The 20,321-nt window shown below is 40.6% G+C and overlaps 1 protein-coding gene across 1 annotated transcript in view; it reads left to right on the forward strand.

The window, feature by feature from the left end:
* Nucleotides 1–20,321, forward strand: part of camk4 (calcium/calmodulin-dependent protein kinase IV) — a 145,482-nt gene that overhangs the window by 66,017 nt on the left and 59,144 nt on the right. The window contains exons 3-4 of the mRNA XM_060844433.1: nt 7,756–7,818; nt 11,770–11,852. Of these exons, the coding sequence (XP_060700416.1) occupies nt 7,756–7,818; nt 11,770–11,852 (146 nt within the window). The remainder of the gene's footprint in view (nt 1–7,755; nt 7,819–11,769; nt 11,853–20,321) is intronic.

Here is a 20,321-nt window from a genome sequence, read left to right on the forward strand (position 1 = left end):
TCAGAGGTACATATCTCCTTACCTTTCAATATCACAGACTGAGAATATCTGGTGTCCCTTAATATTGCAACCTCTTTACCCAATGCTGTTAGCCTATGTGAATAAACGTTACCTTCACGGGTATATGGTTTAAGAAGATTTGACAGACTATCCCAACTTAATGATGCTGTTCTAAAGTACTTTCAACAATCCCCGTAAACACCCCTTGGCACAGAAGGTAAATTCAAACACAAGTTTTTACAGGATAGGATTCAGAGGGAAAGAACCAGCCTGAGCTTGCTTCTGAATTCCACACATGTACTGCTTTTAAAAAATCAAACCAGAGAAAAGATGAGCTGGGAGAACTGGCCATGCCCCTATCATTATACAAGGTTTTTTTTAAACTTGAAAGCCTTCTGTCTGTTAGCTGTAAACAAATTGACCCTAAAACCCATCCAAACTCAGACTTTACGGAGCCTGTGTTTTTACAACCTCCTGAAGAAAAAACCAAGGACAACCTAACCTTGTTAAAGGAGCAGCTTAGTCACAGTACACACATATATAAAACATACACACAAGTGATCCCACCCTATACTTCAGTAAGGTGGCCTGCCAAACTTCCTCCTACACTTCTAAAACTAAGGTTAGCACAAACTTGTTTAAACCACTTTCTGAGCTCAAATAACGAGCCCATGTCAAAGAAAGATAAAAATACAGCAAGTGAGGAATCTGTTCCTCTCCCAGTGCCTGAGACAGTGATTCCATTTCGATACTCTTCTAGTCCTCTTTTCAAATACTTGTCCAATATCTGGCCAAATTATACTTTAGTCACTGCCTCATTGGGATGTGAGCATTGATGGTAAGATCAGCAGTTGTATCCAATCGCTAATTGCCTTTGAGAAGGTGATTTTTTTAAATTGCTACTGTCGATGTGTTGTGGGTTCACCACATTTCAGTCCCTGCTCCTATTTTACTACTAGTGGAAACATTCTTTCAATACTTGTTCTTTGTTACTACTTATCCACAGTTTCACGATTTATTGATCCCCTCTGTGTTACATGCAATCAGCCACCCACCTTTCCTGCTACTCTTGGTTCTACAAGGCGAAGCAGTTAGCACACTAGTCTGATGTAGAAGTCAAGATAAGAACATTGCAATGAAAAATCTGTGAATGTGTCCTTCAGTTGGTATTTCAAATACTGTGTGCAGTTTTGGTCTCTTTGTTTGAGGAAGGATGGAAATGCATTGGAGGCAATTTAGATACTTGGAATGAGAACCCTCTACTATGAGGATACATTGGACTTGTTTGCATTGGAGTTCAGAAGAATAAGAGATGATTTGATTAAAATGTTTAAGATCCTGAATGTTCTTGAGAAAGTGGAATGATTGTTTCCTCTTGTGGGTCAGTCCAAAAATAGAAGACATTGTTTAAAAAAATAGGGGCCACTCTTTTAGAACGGAGATGAAGATTTTTTTTTTCTCTCTTAAGAAGGTTGTGACTTTGGAGGTCTCTGCCTCAAAAGGCAGTGGAGACGTAATTATTAAATATGTTTATGATTGAAGTAGATTCTGTTTATCAAGAGAATCACAGATTATGAGAAATTGGTGGGAATGTGGAATACAAACACAGTGGTGGAGTAGTCTTAAAAGTCTACTTTTGCTTATATTTTGTACGTTTGTATTCTCTTTAGGTCTGAAGTGGGAGGTGGCACGGGGCAGGGTGACACAAGGCACATGGACACACAAAATGGCCACTGAGCCATAGGTTGGCCACTTGACACACAAGATGCCACCAGACCACAATATGGAGAGAGACAACAGACCAAATACAGACACTGCCTGGAGCCACCAGCATGCCAACACAATGCATTCACAACCTAGTTGATTAGTTTAAGATGAGCGGGGGAAGAGAATACTCATGATTGGTGTATACTGCCCGCCAAAGTGTCTGGGTCCAGCCAACACCTTTGATAGAAATGCTAACAGTTTGATATGGATTCAATGCAAAGTGATAACAGCCAGGGCTGCAGTAATTGTTCCTTTCAGGAAGAGCAATTAGCGTCCATTACTACAGCAGTGAACCTCCGTGGAGACATTGAAACTGACAATGTCTGCACCGAAACTGACAACAACTACTTTGAAATTAACAAATGCTACGCTGGAACTGACAATGACTGCATCAAAACTATCGACAGTTCTGCAATGTTTATAATAAACAAACCATGTTACAAAGACAGTAACCTCTTCATTGACCTAGTGTATTACAAAATGTATAGAAGTGTCTTGATGTGCTCCAGGTCAAGAGAAGACTCACACCTAACCACTGTGTTGTTTGCTGGAGCTCAGGTATTTCCTTGTACAATAAACTCTGTCGTTGACCCCAACTCTGACTCTGAGACTGGTGATTTTCCCAACAACAGGTCCTTGCTACTCCTTTGCTCTTTTGCTGTTATGCTTTTTTTACACTGTTTTACTATTGCCGTTAGTGGCTTTATTTTCTGAGGTTATTATGCCAATCTCTCTTTGTAATGCAGAACTGTGCAACACACAGCATACAAACTAGACATTTAAACAGATTTTTTTTTTACCTGAATAGCGATCTGAGCACCTGTAGTGTGCCTTAAACTTTCCAATTGTTTGCTTCATAAAATGACTGGTCACTACATAGATATTAGTATACCGACTGATATTTGGATTTTGCACAATTATTGTTTCCTGAAGCGAATAATTGTCACTTCCATGAAGCCACCTGAGCTTTTCCTCTGGGATGGAAGAGTAATGGCACATTAAAGTACATTAAAAATACAATTTCCAAGGAAATAAGCATTAATTTGATATATAATGAAATTTGTTTCAGTTTAAAAACATGAAATCTTGTGGTTAATGGCTGTTTGTTTGAATTTCCTCTTGACATGTCAATGGTCCCTAACAGGATTGTAAACATGGGTGCGTGATTTGCACCAGCAAATCATACGCTAATTTGGTTTAAGTAAATATGAGACAACTGTATCTTGAAGAACTGTAGGTAAGTTATTGTCAACGTTACTGTAATATAATGTCTTAATATAAATGTATTTCTACTTTTTTGTACTTTTCTACTTTTATAACTTCATTTTGTTGTGGTTCTGTTCGCCGAGCTGGGAGTTTTTGTTGCAAACGTTTTGTCCCCTTTCTAGGTGACATCTTCAGTGCTTGGGAGCCTCCTGTGAAGTGCTTCTGTGCTGATTCCTCCGGCATTTATACTGGTTTGAGTCTGCCACTTCCAGTTGTCAGTTGCTGTCCGCTGCAGTGGCCGGTATATAGGGTCTAGGTCGATGTGTCTAGACCCTATATACCGGCCACTGCAGCGGACAGCAACTGACAACCGGAAGCGACAGATTCAAACCAGTATAAATGCCGGAGGAATCAGCACAGAAGCGCTTCACAGGAGGCTCCCAAGCACGGAAGATGTCACCTAGAAAGGGGATGAAATGTTTGCAACAAAAACTCCCAGCTCGACGAACAAAACCACAACAACGAGCACCCGAGCTACAAATCTTCTCACAAACTTTGAATAATTTCATTTTGGTTTTTTGTAAAAGAGTGAATTTTTTTTTCTCTCTCTCTCTCTCTATATATATATATATAAACCTTGAGCATCTAGACACAGTTAGTTTAGTGATGGTCACCGTGGCAATTCATGGGTTACTGTGTGCCATGAGTTGTAGATCTGCTTTTAAATTTAACAGTGACCTTTGTGAAGGATGAACTTCACAGGAACTGTACTGATGTTGGCTGCTCCCTCACCAATTTGGAATCCCTCTATTGTTCTTCTTCCTCAGAGGCATTTCCAGTCTCTGCAATGATGTATTTTGGTGTTACATGAAACACTCATTTTGATAGAAAGTATATGGTGGTACAGTATAAAATATAGGGTATGCAGGAGCAGAAAGACAAGGGTGTACATGTCAAAAGTCATTGAAGACTGTGTGGCAGGTTGAGAGAGCAAATAGTAAATACTTTATTAAGAGAGGCATAGAACAACAGCAAGGAGGTGGTACTGAACTTTTTAAAGATGTTACTTTGGTCTTCACTGGAGTATTGTCTCCAGTTTTGGCACTATACCTTAGGAAAGAGTGCTGAAAATATTCATGTTCCAGGAACAAGGTACTTCAGTCATGAAGGTATGTTGGAGCAGTTGGGAGTCTTTACTTTGAAGAAGATGAGACTGAGAGGTGATCTGATAGAGATATTCAAATTCATGGGGTCTAGACAGAGTAGATGGGGAGAAACTCCTACTTCTGAAAGAATCAAGAATAAGAGGGATGTCTAAAGTGATTGACAAATGAAGCAAAAGCAACATAAGAAATCTTTTTCATTTAGTGAATGTTAATGGTCTGGAATGCACTGTGCAAGAGTGTGGTAGAGCAAATTTAATCAAGGTATTCAAAATAGAATGAAATTGTTAACTGAAAAATAAAAATGTGCAGAGTTAGGGGAACAGGCACAGGAATGGTACTAAATGAATTGCTCATTTAGAGAGCTGGTGTCAACACGATGATCTCCTTCATCATTTGTGGGCGGCACGGTGGCACAGTGGTTAGCACTGCTGCCTCACAGCGCCAGAGACCCGGGTTCATTTCCCTCCTCAGGCGACTGACTGTGTGGAGTTTGCACGTTCTCCCCGTGTCTGCGTGGGTTTCCTCCAGGTGCTCCGGTTTCCTCCCACAGTCCAAAGATGTGCGGGTCAGGTGAATTGGCCATGCTAAATTGCCCGTAGTGTTAGGCAAGGGGTAAATGTAGGGGTATGGGTGAGTTGCGCTTCGGCGGGTCGGTGTGGACTTGTTGGGCCGAAGGGCCTGTTTCCACACTGTAAGTAATCTAATCTAATCACTCTACCTGTGATTCTGTGTAAGTAACCAGTAGACCGCCAACAAAAAAACCCACAAAAATGGCTGTAAAGCTACTAGCAACAAAATGAAATATAACTGGAGCTGAGTCAATGATAAAGTTGCTGGAAATCCCACCAATGTAGTTGCAGTGCTTTGCAAACTTATATTTTGTATCATAAGAGTATTAAAGTAATTAATTGAGATGAAAACTGTCAAAAATGACTTCTCTGACCTGGCCATATTATACTAATCCTCTTATTTCTGCGTAGCTGTAATACATAGGTGGTCTTCCCTCACAAATGGAAAACAAATTAGTAAATGGGGAAGATACAAGAGTTGTTGAAGTTGTGGAAAAACAGATATACCTTGAAATCTCCATTACCTAAAGGACTCATAGTAGCCAGTGAAGAAGGTTTTCTAAGATTACTAAGGCATCTTGATCAAATGGCTCAATGGGCTGAAAAATGGCAGGTGGAGTTCAATCTGGATAAATGTGAGGTATTGCATTTTGGTACAACTAACAAGGGTAGGACCATTATGCTATTATAAGATTAATGGTAGGACTTTGAGTAGTGTTATACAACAGAAAGACCTAGGGGTTCAGGTACATAATTCTTTGAAATTTGGATCATATATAGACAGGATGGTTAAAAAGGCATCTGGCATATTTACCTTCATTGCTCAGTCCTTTGAGCATAGGAGTTGGGAAGTTACATTGAGGTTGTACAGGACATTGGTGAGGTCTCTTCTGGAATACTGTGTACAGTTCTGGATGCCCAGTTTTAAGAAGGATGTTATTGAGCTGGAAAGTGTTCAGAAGAGATTTACCAGAATGTTGCTAGGTATGGAGGGTTTGAGTTGTAAAGAAAGGTAGGATAGGCTGGGACATTTTTACTGGAGCATAAGAGATTGAGAGACAAATTTATAGAAGTTTATAAAATAATGAGGAATATAGGTAGTTGTCTTTTCCCTACAATGGTGGATTTCAAGACTAGGGGGCACATTTTTAAGGTGAAAGCAGAGAAATTTTAAAAAGACATCTGGAACAATTTTTTTACTCAGAGGGTGATTCGTGTGTGGAATAAACTTCCTGAGGAAGTGGTGGATGTGGGTACAGTTACAATGTTTAAAAGACATTTGGATAAGTACATGAATAGGAAAGGTTTGGAGGGATATGAATGGAACAAAATCCCTGCAGATTGGAAACAGACTATTCTGCCCAGCAAGTCCACACCAACCCTCTGAACAGCCTTCCATCCAGACCTATCCTCTACCCTGTAACTGCCTTTCCCATGGCTAACACACCTAACGTACACATCCCTGAATACTATGGGCAATTTAGCATGGCCAATCCACTTAACCTGCACCTCTTTGGACTGTCGGAGGAAACTAGAGTACCCAGCAGAAACCCATGCTGACATGGGGAGATTGTGCAAGTACCACACAGATGGTTACTCAAGGGTGGTATCAAACCTAGGTCCCTGGTGATGTGAGGTAGCAGTGCTAACCACTGAGTCACCATGCCACCTGGAGCAGGCAGTTAAGAATAGTTTAGTTTGGCATGGACTGGTTGGACCAAAGATCTGTTTTTGTGCTGTATGTCACATTGTTTTTAACTGGATTATATCTATTATAGTTAACTAAATTGACTATTCATGATGTTAATATAAAAGAAAATCAGTAAAACCTCTTTGACACACTGGAGCATAAGTTCATTGATATAATTGTATTGCTAATACATCAAGTAAGTATACAGTACTAATATCTTGAATATCAACAACAACTGAGACAAGAAACTTAATAGCTTTAAGAAGGCTGTGAAATTGGGAACTGCCATTCTGTTAGTATTATCAAGCATCCTTAAAGAGTCTAGATTGTGTACCCTGGTGAAGAACAGTTCAGATTTGTGAGTAAACCAATTAGAGCTGAATAATAAATTGTTATCCTCGATTTTGTTAATGATATTGCTCTTATTAATTATTTATATTCTATTATTGTGAAAACTCAATATCAGGAAGAATATTTTTAAATTGCAGTTTTCTGTATAACTCCAAGATCAGTTGATGCTTAAATAAAGGAGTAAATACAGACATCAAAGCCAGCAGAGGTAGTAGAGGCAGGCACGGTAATTCAATTAAGGTGAGGCTGGACAGATGCATGAGTAGGTGGGGAGCAGAGGGGTATAGATGCTTAGGAATTGTGCAATAGTTTAGACAGTGGATTTGGATAGGCTCAGGCTTGGAGCGCCGAAGGGTCTGTTCCTGGGCTGTAAATTTTCTTTGTTCTTGTTCTTTGAATGTAATAAAGTTAGAACTGGACCAACCAGGAGTTAAATTAGAAAGCACTTTTTCACACAAAAGATGACAGAAATCAGGAATCCCTCCCTTCCTTTGCAAAAGGCTCTGAATGATAGAACAATGGATACTTGCAAGGCAATGATTTCTGTTAGGTAAGGGTATATAATGTGATATGGAATGAAGGCATGTGAATGAAGTTGAGGAGCAGATCATCTGTGATCTAATTGAATAATGAGTAGGCTTGAAGGATGGAATGGCTTCTATTCTTAATGTTATATTTATTACTCCTAGAAATTTGGAGAATTTGTCAAGGTTAGGTTTAAAGCATGTATTTTTTAAAAAATATATATATCCAGAATGATGAGAGCCAAAGCAAAGATTTAGCATATCAGCTGGGAGACTAGTATAATGTTAATCATATTTCACAATTATACTGTCAAGAAGCACTCCTAAGTTGATTTCATTTTTCTGACATTCTAAACGTGAGAATACCAAGCCAAGAGTTGGTGTGCAAGTGTTTTGAAGTATTACCTAGTCAACCAAAACTTAACCATTTTATTTCATGTATACTATAGCAAAATATATTTATGTGTTCCATTGTTTCACAGATAGATAAAAAAATAGTTCGAACTGAAATCGGCGTTCTACTTAGACTCTCCCACCCCAATATTGTAAGTATAAATTATCATATATTTCACAATATCAAAATTGCCCATTTGTTAACATAAAAGTTGCATAATTTTCCCACTTTGTGTTAGAAACTGGACTACATAACTTTTAAGCTGAGTATAACTTTTTAATGTTGATTACTCATGTCTTAATTATCACAAGTATATTAGTTGTTTTTATGGAATTATGGTACAAATTTGTTACTTGCATATTAACATTCATATTGAAGTGTCACCGTAGCACATCAAATACATAACTGGGGAGGGGCAGTTTTCTATTTTGTATGTGTGTTTTAAGCTCCTGCTAAATGTGTTCTGCTTTAATTCTTTTTATCAGATTTGAATTTGATCAGATCTTTCCCCTTCACTGAAAATGTTGTTCAACATGAGTTTCATGTGACTGATTGTTAGCAGGTGAAAACATATTTCTACCTGAAGAATTACAAAGATGTTTCCTGCATCTACATGGAAATACTCCAGTGAGCTGTATAATCCATAGAAAATATTCTGTATATTTTAATTTCCTTTCAACTTGGAACATGGAAATGACCTGAAAACATAGCCTCAGAGTGAAGGGACGACCCTTTAGAGCTGAGGTGAGGAATAATTTCTTCAGCCCAGTGGTGGTGAATCTGTGGAGCTCGTTGCTGCAGAAGACTGTGGAAACCAATTTATTGAGAATATTAAAGACAGAAATAGATAGGTTCTTAATTAATAAGGAGATCAAGGGTTATGGGGAGGGGGCAGAAAATTGAGATTAGGAAACAAATCAGCCATGACTAAATGTTGGAGCAGACTTGATGGGCCGAATGGCCAAATTATGCTCTTCCACTGACACCCTCCTTTGATTGACTGAACTGGTCCTCACTCTGAACAACTTCTCTTTCCAATCCTCCCACTTCCTCCAAACCAAAGGAGTAGCCATGGGCACCCGCATGGGCCTCGACTACGCCTGCCTCTTCGTAGGATATGTGGAACAGTCCATCTTCCGCAGCTACACTGGCACCACTCCCCACCTTTTTCTCCACTACATCGATGACTGTATCGGCGCTGCCTCGTGCTCCAACTAGGAGGTTGAACAGTTCATCCACTTTACCAACACCTTCCACCCCAACCTCAAATTTACCTGGACCGTCTCAGACTCCTCCCTCCCCTTCCTAGAGCTCTCCATTTCTATCTCAGACGACTGAATCAACACGGACATTTACTATAAATCAACCGACTCCCACAGCTACCTAGAGTACACCTCCTCCCACCCTGCCCCCTGTAAAAACGCCATTCCATATTCCCAATTCCTTCGTCTCCGCCGCACCTGCTCCCAGGAGGACCAGTTCCAATACAGAACTACCCAGATGGCCTCCTTCTTCAAAGACCGCAGTTTCCCCCCAGACGTGATCGGCGATGCTCTCCACCGCATCTCCTCCACTTCCCGCTCCTCCGCCCTTGAGCCCCGCCCCTCCAATCGCCACCAGGACAGAACCCTACTGGTCCTCACCTACCACCCCACCAACCTCCATATACAACATGTCATCCGTTGTCATTTCTGCCACCTCCAAACAGACCCCGCCACCAGGGTTATATTTCCCTCCCCTCCCCTCTCAGCATTCTGAAAAGACCACTCTCTCCGTGACTCCCTTGTCAGGTCCACACCCCCCATCAACCCAACTCCACTCCCGGCACCTTCCCCTGCAACCGCAAGAAATGCAAACTTGCGTCCACACCTCCCCCTTACTTCCCTCCAAGGCCCGAAGGGATCTTTCCATATCCGCCACAAATTCACCTGCACCTCCACAGACATCATTTACTGCATCCGCTGCACCCGATGTGGCCTCCTCTATATTGGGGAGACAGGCCACCTCCTTGCGGAACCTTTCAGAGAACACCTCTGGGACACTCGGACCAACCAACCCAACCATCCCGTGGCTCAACACTTCAACTCCCCTTTCCACTTCACCAAGGACATACAGGTCCTTGGACTCCTCCATCGCCAGACCATAGCAACACGACGGCTGGAGGAAGACCGCCTCATCTTCTGCCTAGAACCCCTCCAACCACAAGGGATGAACTCAGATTTCTCCAGTTTCCTCATTTCCCCTCCCCCCACCTTGTCTCAGTCCCAACCCTCGAACTCAGCACCACCTTCCTAACCTGCAATCTTCTTCCTGACCTCTCCGCCCCCACCCCCACTCCGGCCTGTCACCCTCACCTTAACCTCCTTCCACCTATCGCATTTCCAACACCCCTCCCCCAAGTCCCTCCACCATACCTTTTATCTTAGCCTGCTGGGCACACTGTCCTCATTCCTGAAGAAGGGCTCATGCCCGAAACGTCGATTCTCCTGCTCCTTGGATGCTACCTGACCTGCTATGTTTTTCCAGCAATACATTTTCAGCTCTAATTATGCTCCTGTATAGATTAGATTAGGTTCCCTACAGCGTGGAAACAGACCCTTTGGCCCAGCAAGTCCACACCGACCCTCCGAAGAGCAACCCACCCAGACCCATTTCCCTACATTTACCCCTGACTTATACACCTAACACTATGGGCAATTTAGCATGGCCAATTCACCTAACGTGCACATCTTTAGACTGTGGGAGGAAACCAGAGCACCTGGAGGAAACCCACGCAGAATTGGGGAGAATGTGCAAACTCCACACAGATAGTTGCCCAAGGCAAGAATTGAACCCGGGTACCTGGCGCTGTGAGGCAACAGTGCTAACCGCTGAGCCCATGATCTTATGGTCTGACATGTACTTTTTTAAAAGACCTAATCTGAACTTGTGGCATGTCTGCTTTCTTTTGAGCAGGGCTAGGGTGCCAAGCTAGGTTCAGCACTTTTACTGCATAATGCTCACCAATGCGACAACTATGATTCCTGTCTAGGCCCAGTAGGAATTATCAAACGACAGCTGGGAGATCACTGCTGGGAATTCAAGGGGACAGTTCCAACCATTAATCATAAAGGGTATGTCCAACTGTTCGTCGTCAGGGGAGGGGACTGAAGCAAAGGGCAGTTGGAGACTCAGGTTTTCTTTATCAGTTTGGAGGTGTACATCTACTCTTGTAGCCCACAAAATAAAAATGTAAAATTTACCCTTTCAATTTACCTTGTCCTTTTCTGGCTAAGTTCCTGCTTAATGTTAGTCTTCAGTGGTTCTGACACTGCCACATTACTTTTGGGATTAACAGTAAAAATGTTATCAGAGTCTGAATTATGTCATTGGAACCCCACATTTTAATATATTGAGGCATGTCTTCAATGGCCTTCTCAAAGTTGTTAAAAGCATCCCCACCAACTCACAATTAAAATGGTGGTGCCTGTAAATGTATCAAGATCTAGGAAAAGTAGGGCCACACTTTGACTACCTGACCTGTTTGCCACCAGGTGGACAAGGTTAAAATAGACCTTTTAATAATTTATATTTTAACCTCCTAAGACTTATTGGAAATTAGTTTGGGCTATTTTCATTAACTGCAATCTCAATTTTTCCTTTGGTGCTAATAGTCTCCTCTGTGGTTTCAATTTGCACACTGGCATTATCTTTCGCCAGAAAGAATGATACGTAAGCCCTTTCATAATCCATTGCCTTTATGATTTTGAAGCAACCACAGTGATGTATCAGAGAATGGACAAGAGGCATTCCTGTTCATTTGTTGCATTTGTGTGAAAGATCTGAACTCTGTCTATCATTTCCCAGTAGGAACAATTAGGAAGCAAAGAACCTCGAGCACAACCCAAGCCTTACTGTACCATGGTATTAAATGTATTACACCATGATCCACTATATTTTGCTTCTGTTCGGATAGTGGTTGAGAATGGCAAATACCGCGTCCAGTATAAACAGTATAATTCAAAATTGTTGAAATCTTTACAAATAGAGAGGTAGGAAAACATATCACATAATTGTCTTTTCATGAATAGTTTTAATAATAATCCATTCATTTATTTTACAGATCAGACTGAAAGAAATCTTTGAGACTCTAACAGAGATTAATTTGGTTCTGGAACTGGTCACAGGAGGAGAACTATTTGACAGGTATCTGTTTTATTTCAGAGTTGAATAAATAAGGAAATGTAAGGGTGTATTACCAGAATCAATCAGATTTTAACTGTCTCAGGCATTTACATACCTTACATGACCTGGTTTCCTTTATGTATTATTTAATAATGATACAGTTTATTGTGTATGTGCATAAAGTTGGATTTTATGGAGGTGGCACCGGTTATTAGCTGAAAAATCAGGAGCAAGCTCATCCCTGCCAGCTTAGAAAAAGCCATGACTGGATTTCCCATCCATTAAGCACTTAATCACCTGAGATCATGGCTTCAGAATTGCTTGAGAACTGGACATTTATATTCCGGTAAATAAAATTTGGATCTCCCCGCTGCCCCATGACCTTGGTGACTAAAATCCAAGTATGTCTGCAATCTATTATGATCTTAAATCCAAGGATGTTTGATTTTGGATGTAAAAGATATAGCAATAAAAGGCAATATGTGAAGTGTTACAGGAAATTAATATGGCTCTTTGGAGAAATGTATGTTTTGCAGATAACTTTTAATATATTCGAAATGGTTTCCTGTCAGTCAAGATCACACATGGTTGTCAGGCAAAAACAGCAAGAAGCAGCATGATATTTTGTTAAGAGGACAAAGCTATAATTGGGACCCTATTTAAACCATAAACTCTATCCAAAATCATGTATTTTTATGTTACAACTTCCCGAATGCATGATAATAATGAGACAGTTGGTGTAAGTAAGTCAGTCTCCTGATAATTATAGTGTCTGGTTATTCTTGGTTTTGAACCATTTCCACTAGGAGGGTCTAAGAACAACATGAAATGTTAGAAAAAATTTTCATTATAGAATTGAACATAGAAAGTTTTAATGGAAAGAATTTGCAGGAAATGCAGAAAGGAATAGAAATTGATCCTCGTTGTGGCTGTTTTCCAGGCATCAATAGGAGGAAATTTGACCTATTTCATAGGCTATATCCCTCATCTCAAGGGCACTATATGTATTTCTAGTGTCATATTGGTTTCAATCAATTTTGAGGTGACCTGGACGGATGTCCTAAATAAACATTAGACACCCTTCATAGTCTAATAATGCTGAAGGTCCCTGAATAAAGTTAGTTAGTGAGGAGCAGAACAGAGCAGAGCAGAAGCAGGGATTGCTTGGCTCCAATTCTTATAGGTTTGCTGTGGCTGAACAAGTGGTTTACACAAATGAAGTTACTTTTTTTTCACTTCAGGCTCCACTTTTGGGAGCCACTGCCACTACTCAGTCCTTTTAGTCATTACTCAAACAAAGTAATTAAGTAACAGATAACAAGTTGGTGTTAATATAATCATTTTGTATTGAAAAATCTGGATGCTACTATCAACAACAGCAATTTATGTTGATATATCACCTTGAACACAATAAAATGTCCCAAGGTGTCATGCAGTAATATTATAAAAACAAAATGTTTACATCAAGCTACAGTAAATAATATTAGAGCAGATAGCAGATAGCTTGGTCAAAGAAGTAGTCTGGCACAAGTGTCTTCATGGAGAAAAGAGAGAGAGAGAGGCAAAAGAGTATTATGGGATAATTCTAGAGCTTGGAGCTTAGACAGCTAAAGGCATACCCACCTGTACCGGAGCACTTAAAATTGAGTGTGCTGAAGAGAGCACAATTAGATGAGCATAGATATCTGAAATATTGGAGGATATTTTGGCAATAGGAACAGGAGCAAAGTCTGGAGAGTTTGGAAATTCATGGGCAGAGGTGAGCCTTCCCTGGGACCAAGCCTTTGGAGAGCCATTGGCCAGTCAAAGGCTGACACTCTTTCTTTCACTGCCAGCATCAACAAGGAGGTGGAGCTGCTGCTGGTACAACATCCATCCAAGGCCAGAATCACCAATAGACCCAGGCATTCACATAGATGATTGAAGGCTGGTGGGGAGGTGAGGGATTGTGAATTGAGAGTTCCAGGGAGAGGGGGATTGAAGTGAGGGTGTCAGAGACGTTGCTGTAAGTGTTCATAGGAGGGCTATTAATCAGAATTTTTTATTGAATTATGTACAGAGAGGAAAGTATTCCTATCTGACTATCTTGAAGCAAGTTTTTCTACAGTCATAGAGTCATAGAGATGTACAGCATGGAAACAGACCCTTCAGTCCAACCCATCCATGCCGACTAGATATCCCAACCCAATCTAGTCCTACCTGTCAGCACCCGGCCCATATCATTCCAAACCCTGCCTATTCATATATCCATCCAAATACCTCTTAAATGCTGCAATTGTACCAGCCTCCACCACTTCCTCTGGCAGCTCATTCCATACCCGTACCATCCTCTGTGTGAAAAAGTTGCCCCTTAGGTCTCTTTTATATCTTTCCCCTCGCACCCTAAACCTATGCCCTCTAGTTCTGGACTCTCCGTCCCCAGGGAAAAGACTTTGCCTATTTATCCTATCCATACACCTCACAATTTTGTAAACCTCTATAAGGTCACCCCTCAGCCTCTGACGCTCCAGGGAAAACAGCCCCAGCCTGTTCAGCCTCTCCCTATCGCTCAAATCCTCCAAACCTGGCAACATCCTTGGAAATCTTTTCTGAACCCTTTCAAGTTTCACAGCATCTTTCCGACAGGAAAGAGACCAGAATCCACGCAATATTCCAACAGTGGCCTAACCAATGTCCTGTACAGCCGCAACATGACCTCCCAATTCCTGTACTCAATACTCTGACCAATAAAGGAAAGCATACCAAACATCTTCTTCACTATTCTATCTACCTGTGACTCCACTTTCAATGAGCTATGAACCTGCACTCCAAGGTCTCTTTGTTCAGCATGGCTCTCAGCTGCTGCTTTATACTACACAACCTAGCACCCCACCTCACCGAGACTTCATCCTGTTCCTGAATATTTACTTTTTCCCATCATTAACATGCACACTTTTATTTTTGTTATTAGCATTGTATCAATTATTAACATGTATCCCACATCCCTCCCCGTCAAATTTCTTTTGGCAAGACTTTAAAGGTAACGTTGATTTCTGCCCTCCTGAAGGATGGATAGGACTGGTGCTGCATGTGTACTTCCTTCTTAGAATTGAAATGTACGTTGGCTTTTTTTCCTTTTGGGGTGATGTCCCATTATTGACTGTTTTAGTGCTGGTCTTGCAGATGGGACAAACTGTTTGTCCTCTATGGTTTCATTTCTTTATTCATTCATGGGCTGAGGGTGTCACTGAATAGGCAGTATTTTCCATCCATTCCTAATTGCCAGAGGGCAGTTAAGAGTCAACCACATTGCTGTCGGTCTGGAGTCACATGTAGGCCAGCCCAGGTAAAGATGACAGTTTCCTTCCCTAAAGGACATTAATGAACCAGTTGAGTTTTTCTGACAATTGACAATGGATTCATGGTCATCATTAGATTCTTAATTCCAGATATTTATTAAATTCAAATTCCACCATCTGCCGTTGTGGGATTCGAACTCAGGTGCCCAAAATATTACCTGGATCTCTGGATTAACAGTCTAGTGATAATACTACAAGGCCATCACCTCTCCAGTTGCTTGGCTAAATGTGGCTGTATATCCTCTGGTCTGACTTGATTATGAACTGGCCATAATATTAGTTGTCTGATAAAAGGCAATTGTGGGACCTCCTCCAACATACTTAGCGGTGCATTTATAATCATTCCTGGTTGAAATTGGAACAGGGAATACCCTGTTCTGTGGGATCCTTTGATATTGTTGTGGCTGCCTCTGTCACATCTTGTGTCTACTGAAGTGCATGTTCTTCTACTTTCTGTCAGCTTATTTATATCTCAAACCTTGATTTATTTAGACTCACCTGGAGTAGAGTTGGCTGTTGTTTCTGGTGGTTCCTCATTGGTTGTGGATTTTCTCAGTGATCTTCATCTCCCTGGATATTCCTGTTGTTGCATCAGGATTGTACCAGTTAGAACATAGAAGGTTACAGCGCAGTACAGGCCCTTCAACCCTCGATGTTTGTCGATCTGTCGAACCAATCTGAAGCCTATCTATCCTACACTATTCTATTTTCATCCTTAGTTTAACCAATGATCATTTGAATTCCTTTAAAGTTGGCGAGTCTACTACAGTTGCAGGCAGTGCGTTCCACATCCTTACTACTCTCTGAGTAAAGAAACTACCTCTGACAAATGTCCTATATCTAATATCCCTCAATTCAAAACAATGTCCCCTCGTGCTAGCCATCACCATCCAAGGAAAAGGGCCACCCTATCTAATCCTCTGATTATCTCATATGTCTCAATTAAGTCACCTCTCAACCTTCTTCTCTCTAATGAAAACAGACTCAAGCCCCTCAGCCTTTCCTCATAAGATCTTCCTTCTATACCAGGCAACATCCTAGTAAATCGTTGCACGCTTTCCAATGCTTCGACATCCTTCCTATAATGCGGTGACCAGAACTGTATGCAATGCAATAAGTGATGCCGCACCAGAGTTTTGTACAGCTGCAGCATGACCTTGTGGCTCTGAAACTCAATCCCTCTACCAATAAAAGCTAACACACTGTATACCTTCTTAACAACCTTATCAACCTGGGTGGCGACTTTCAGCGATCTATGTACATGGACACCGATATCTCTCTGCTCATCTACACCACCAAGAATCTTACCATTAACCCAGTAGTCTTTATTCCTGTTGCTCCTTCCAAAATGAATCTCCTGACACTTTTCCGCATTAAACTCCATTTATCACCTCTCAGCCTGGCTCTGCAGCTTATCTATGTTCCTCTGTAATGTGCAGCATCCTTCAGCACTATCCACAACTCCACTGACCTTACTGTCATCCGCAAATTTACTAACCTGTCCTTCTACGTCCTCATCTAGATCATTTATAAAAATGACAAACAGCAATGGCCCCAAAACAGACCCTTGCAGTACAACACTAGTAACGGAAGTCCAGGATGAACATTTCCTATCAACCACTACCCTCAGTCTTCTTTCAGCCGGCCAATTTCTGATCCAATCTGCTAAATCACCCCCAATCCCATGCCTCCATATTTTGTGCAATAGCCTAATGTGGGGAACCTTATCAAACGCCTTACTGAAATCCATATACACCACATCAACCACTTTACCCTCATCCACCTGTTTGGTCACATTCTGAAAGAATTCAGTAAGGTTTGTGAGGCATGACCTCCCCTTCACAAAACCGTGTTGACTATGCCTAATCACCTTCTTCATCTCTGTACATACTATCTCTTACAACCTTTTCCAACACTTTACCTACAACCGAACTAAGGCTTACTGGTGTATAATTACCAGGGGTTGTTTCTACTCAATGTCGTGAACAAGGGGACAATATTTGCTATCCTCCAGTCTTCTGGCACAATTCCTGTAGACAACGATAACATAAAGATCGAAGCCAAAAGCTCAGCAATCTCCACCCTGGCTTTCCAGAGAATCTGAGGATAAATCCCATCCAGCCTATTTTCACAGTTTCCATAATATAGATGATAAATAATTGATCCTTGTGGCATGTCACTCATTACAACTGCCCATCCTGAAAATGATCCATTGATTCTGAGTCTGATTTCTGTGTTTAAACCAATCCTCAAACCATGCTATTATATTTATGCAATATCTACCACTTCCCTTTTGTCAATTCTGCCTATTATGTCTTCAAAGAATTCTAGCAAATTTGTCAAACATGATTTCCTTTCACAAAATTATGTTGACTCTGATTGAAACCATTGTCTCTGTAATACATCAAAACATATGCATTTATTTCTATTTGTACTGTCGACTCATCTTTAACTTGTTATAAATGCTGCATGCATTCAGGTAAAAAAGCCCTATGCTTTTACTATAATTACGCATTCTGATTCTAATTCTGCTGCACTTCAATCTGTGAAATTGTTTATCACAGAAGCTTATCATGGATGGGATATAAAAATTCAAGGTCAAGATAGACAGTTTTTTAAAAAAGTAAGAAAAATCAAAGGTTATGGGGAAAAGACAGGAAGGTGGAGTAGAGGATTATCAGATGAACCCTGGGCCCTGCTTCTGTTCTTCTGGTCTTCTGCTTATATTTTCCACTCCTCCCTTTTGATTATCATTATCCCCATAACTTTTGATTTTCTTATTGATTAAAAATATATCTGTCTCAGCCTTGGGTATAGTTTATGTCCATCCATGATAGCCCTCTGTGGTAAAGACTATGATTATCATTTACTTCTTCATTTCCCTTCATCTCTGCTCTCTCGTTTCTTGTTAATTTTTTAAAAAGTTCTTTTCAAGTGAATACTTCATCCTCGACAAATGAATTTAAAGCCCTATCTTTAGTATCAATCTTCCTTTAATAATTCTACAAAATTAATACACTAGAGTAGCTAGATTGGTGGTATTAATTTGCCCAAAAGTCATCTTACCACTCTTACTAACAACTCCAAATAAATCACTAACTCTGAATAGCTTCTTAATTCTTTCACCTTATGTCCTGATGAAGGTTCCCACCTCTAGCTCACTTGCTCTCTCTACTTTTTGCCTATCACAACTCACCTCCTCTCTCTCCAAGCCTGCTGCTCGATGCTTTTCTCCTTAACTGTTCTAGTCATCGTCTTTCCTTCTTATCAGTTTTCTCCGCTTGCTGTCTTGCATTTGTCATTTCTCTGCTACTTGTTGGTTCTCTTGCACTCATTGCTTCCAACCCATTTGCCACTTCCTCTTCCCGTTAGCTGATTCCCTCCTGTTCATCTTCTTCCTCTCAACATTTCCACTTGTCATGTCTTTTTGCTTGCTGGTTCCCTCCCTGACCCTCCTAATGATTGTCTTACTCTATGACCCTTTTGCTCATCATCTCAGTCCCTTACTCTCTTGATTGCCGCATCTCACCCCCTTTCCTCCTTTACCCTCAACACAAAATTATTGATTCATGATAAACAAAAAGTATTCAGTGATGATGTGAAACTGGTCAACACATTTTGTTTGTAATATGAAAATATTTAAATGTTTAGCACTTTAAAATCTCAGAGCACACGCATAAACATTCACATACATGGGATAAAGGGAAAAGGTGGATTTCTCTTTGTAATGATTCACATTGGAAACATTTTTGTGAACGTTAGTTTTACAAAGCTACAAAAAAGAAAAACTGTGGATGTTCAGATGGTCACCAAACACAAGGAGATGTACTTGGGATCTTAACCCTCAAGCATTGTATTGAGAATTCTTCTGGACATTTTTCAGAGGACAGCCAGTCCTCTAGTGGCACTAAGTACCACACAAAGGGAGATAGGAACAGGAGTAGGCCATTTTGTGAGATGTGCCTGTTTTGCCATTTAGTGAGATCATGGTTGATCTGTGGCTTAACTGCGTATCCCTGCCTTTGGCTCATATCCCTCAGTGCCTTTGCTTAATAAATAGAAATAAATGAATATGACTTGATATATATCTGCATCAGATTTAAAACTAACAACTGATGAAGCATCAACTGCTGTTAGTTGAATAGAGTTCCAAATCTCTACCCTTTGTGTGTTTAAGTTCTTCCTAACATCTCTCCTGAATGTTCTGGCCTAACTCTCAGACTATGCCCCCTAGTTCTAGAATCCCCAATCAGTGAAAATACTTCTTTTTCTACCCTGCCTCTTTCTGTTAATATCTTGAAGATCAGCTCACCCCTTAACCTTCTAACGTCTAGAGAAAACAGGCCTAATTTGTATAATCTCTTGTTATAGGTGGACTTCAGCAGTTGTTATCATTCTTGTAAAACCTACAATGTACTCCCTCCAAGGCCAATATATCTTTCCAAAGGTGCATGCCCCAATCTGTTCACAGTACTCCAAGTGGAGTATAACCAGAGTTTTCTATGATTGCAGCATAATTTCTGCATACAGCAACTCTATTCCTCTAGATACAAAGGCCAGCATTCTATTTGATAATTAATTACTTTCTGCACCCATTCATAGTATTTTAAAGATCTGTGCACTTGAACCCCAGGTCTCTTTGGACATCCACTGTATTTAACCACATATCATTTAGAAAGTACCTTGATCTATCCTTTTTTCAGTCCAAAATGGATACCCACACAGTTGCTTACGTTGAACTCCATCTGCCACAATTTTGCCTGCTCACTTAGTCTGTCAATATCCTTTTGTAATTTTATCATCTATGCTGTCTACAATGCTGCCTGACTTTGAGTCATCAGCAAATTTAGATATAAGACTTTTTATGCTGCTATCCCAACGTCATTAATAAATACTGTGAATTATTGTGATCCTAACACAGATCCTTGTGGAATGCCATTGCTCCCGTCTGCCAATTTGAGTACCCACCCATTATCCCCACTTTTCGTCACCTGCCCCTCAACCAATTTGCAGGCCCTGTCAGTAATTTACTCTCAGTTCCATGGGCTCCTACCTTAGTCAACATTCTGTCATGTGGGACTTTATTAAATGCCTTCTGGAAGATATAAACAACATTCATAGACATTTCAATTAGTACAAGACATATGACTTA

This window comes from Hemiscyllium ocellatum, chromosome 2 (assembly GCF_020745735.1).
Source record: "Hemiscyllium ocellatum isolate sHemOce1 chromosome 2, sHemOce1.pat.X.cur, whole genome shotgun sequence".
In the NCBI taxonomy this organism is placed as follows: Eukaryota; Metazoa; Chordata; class Chondrichthyes; order Orectolobiformes; family Hemiscylliidae; genus Hemiscyllium; species Hemiscyllium ocellatum.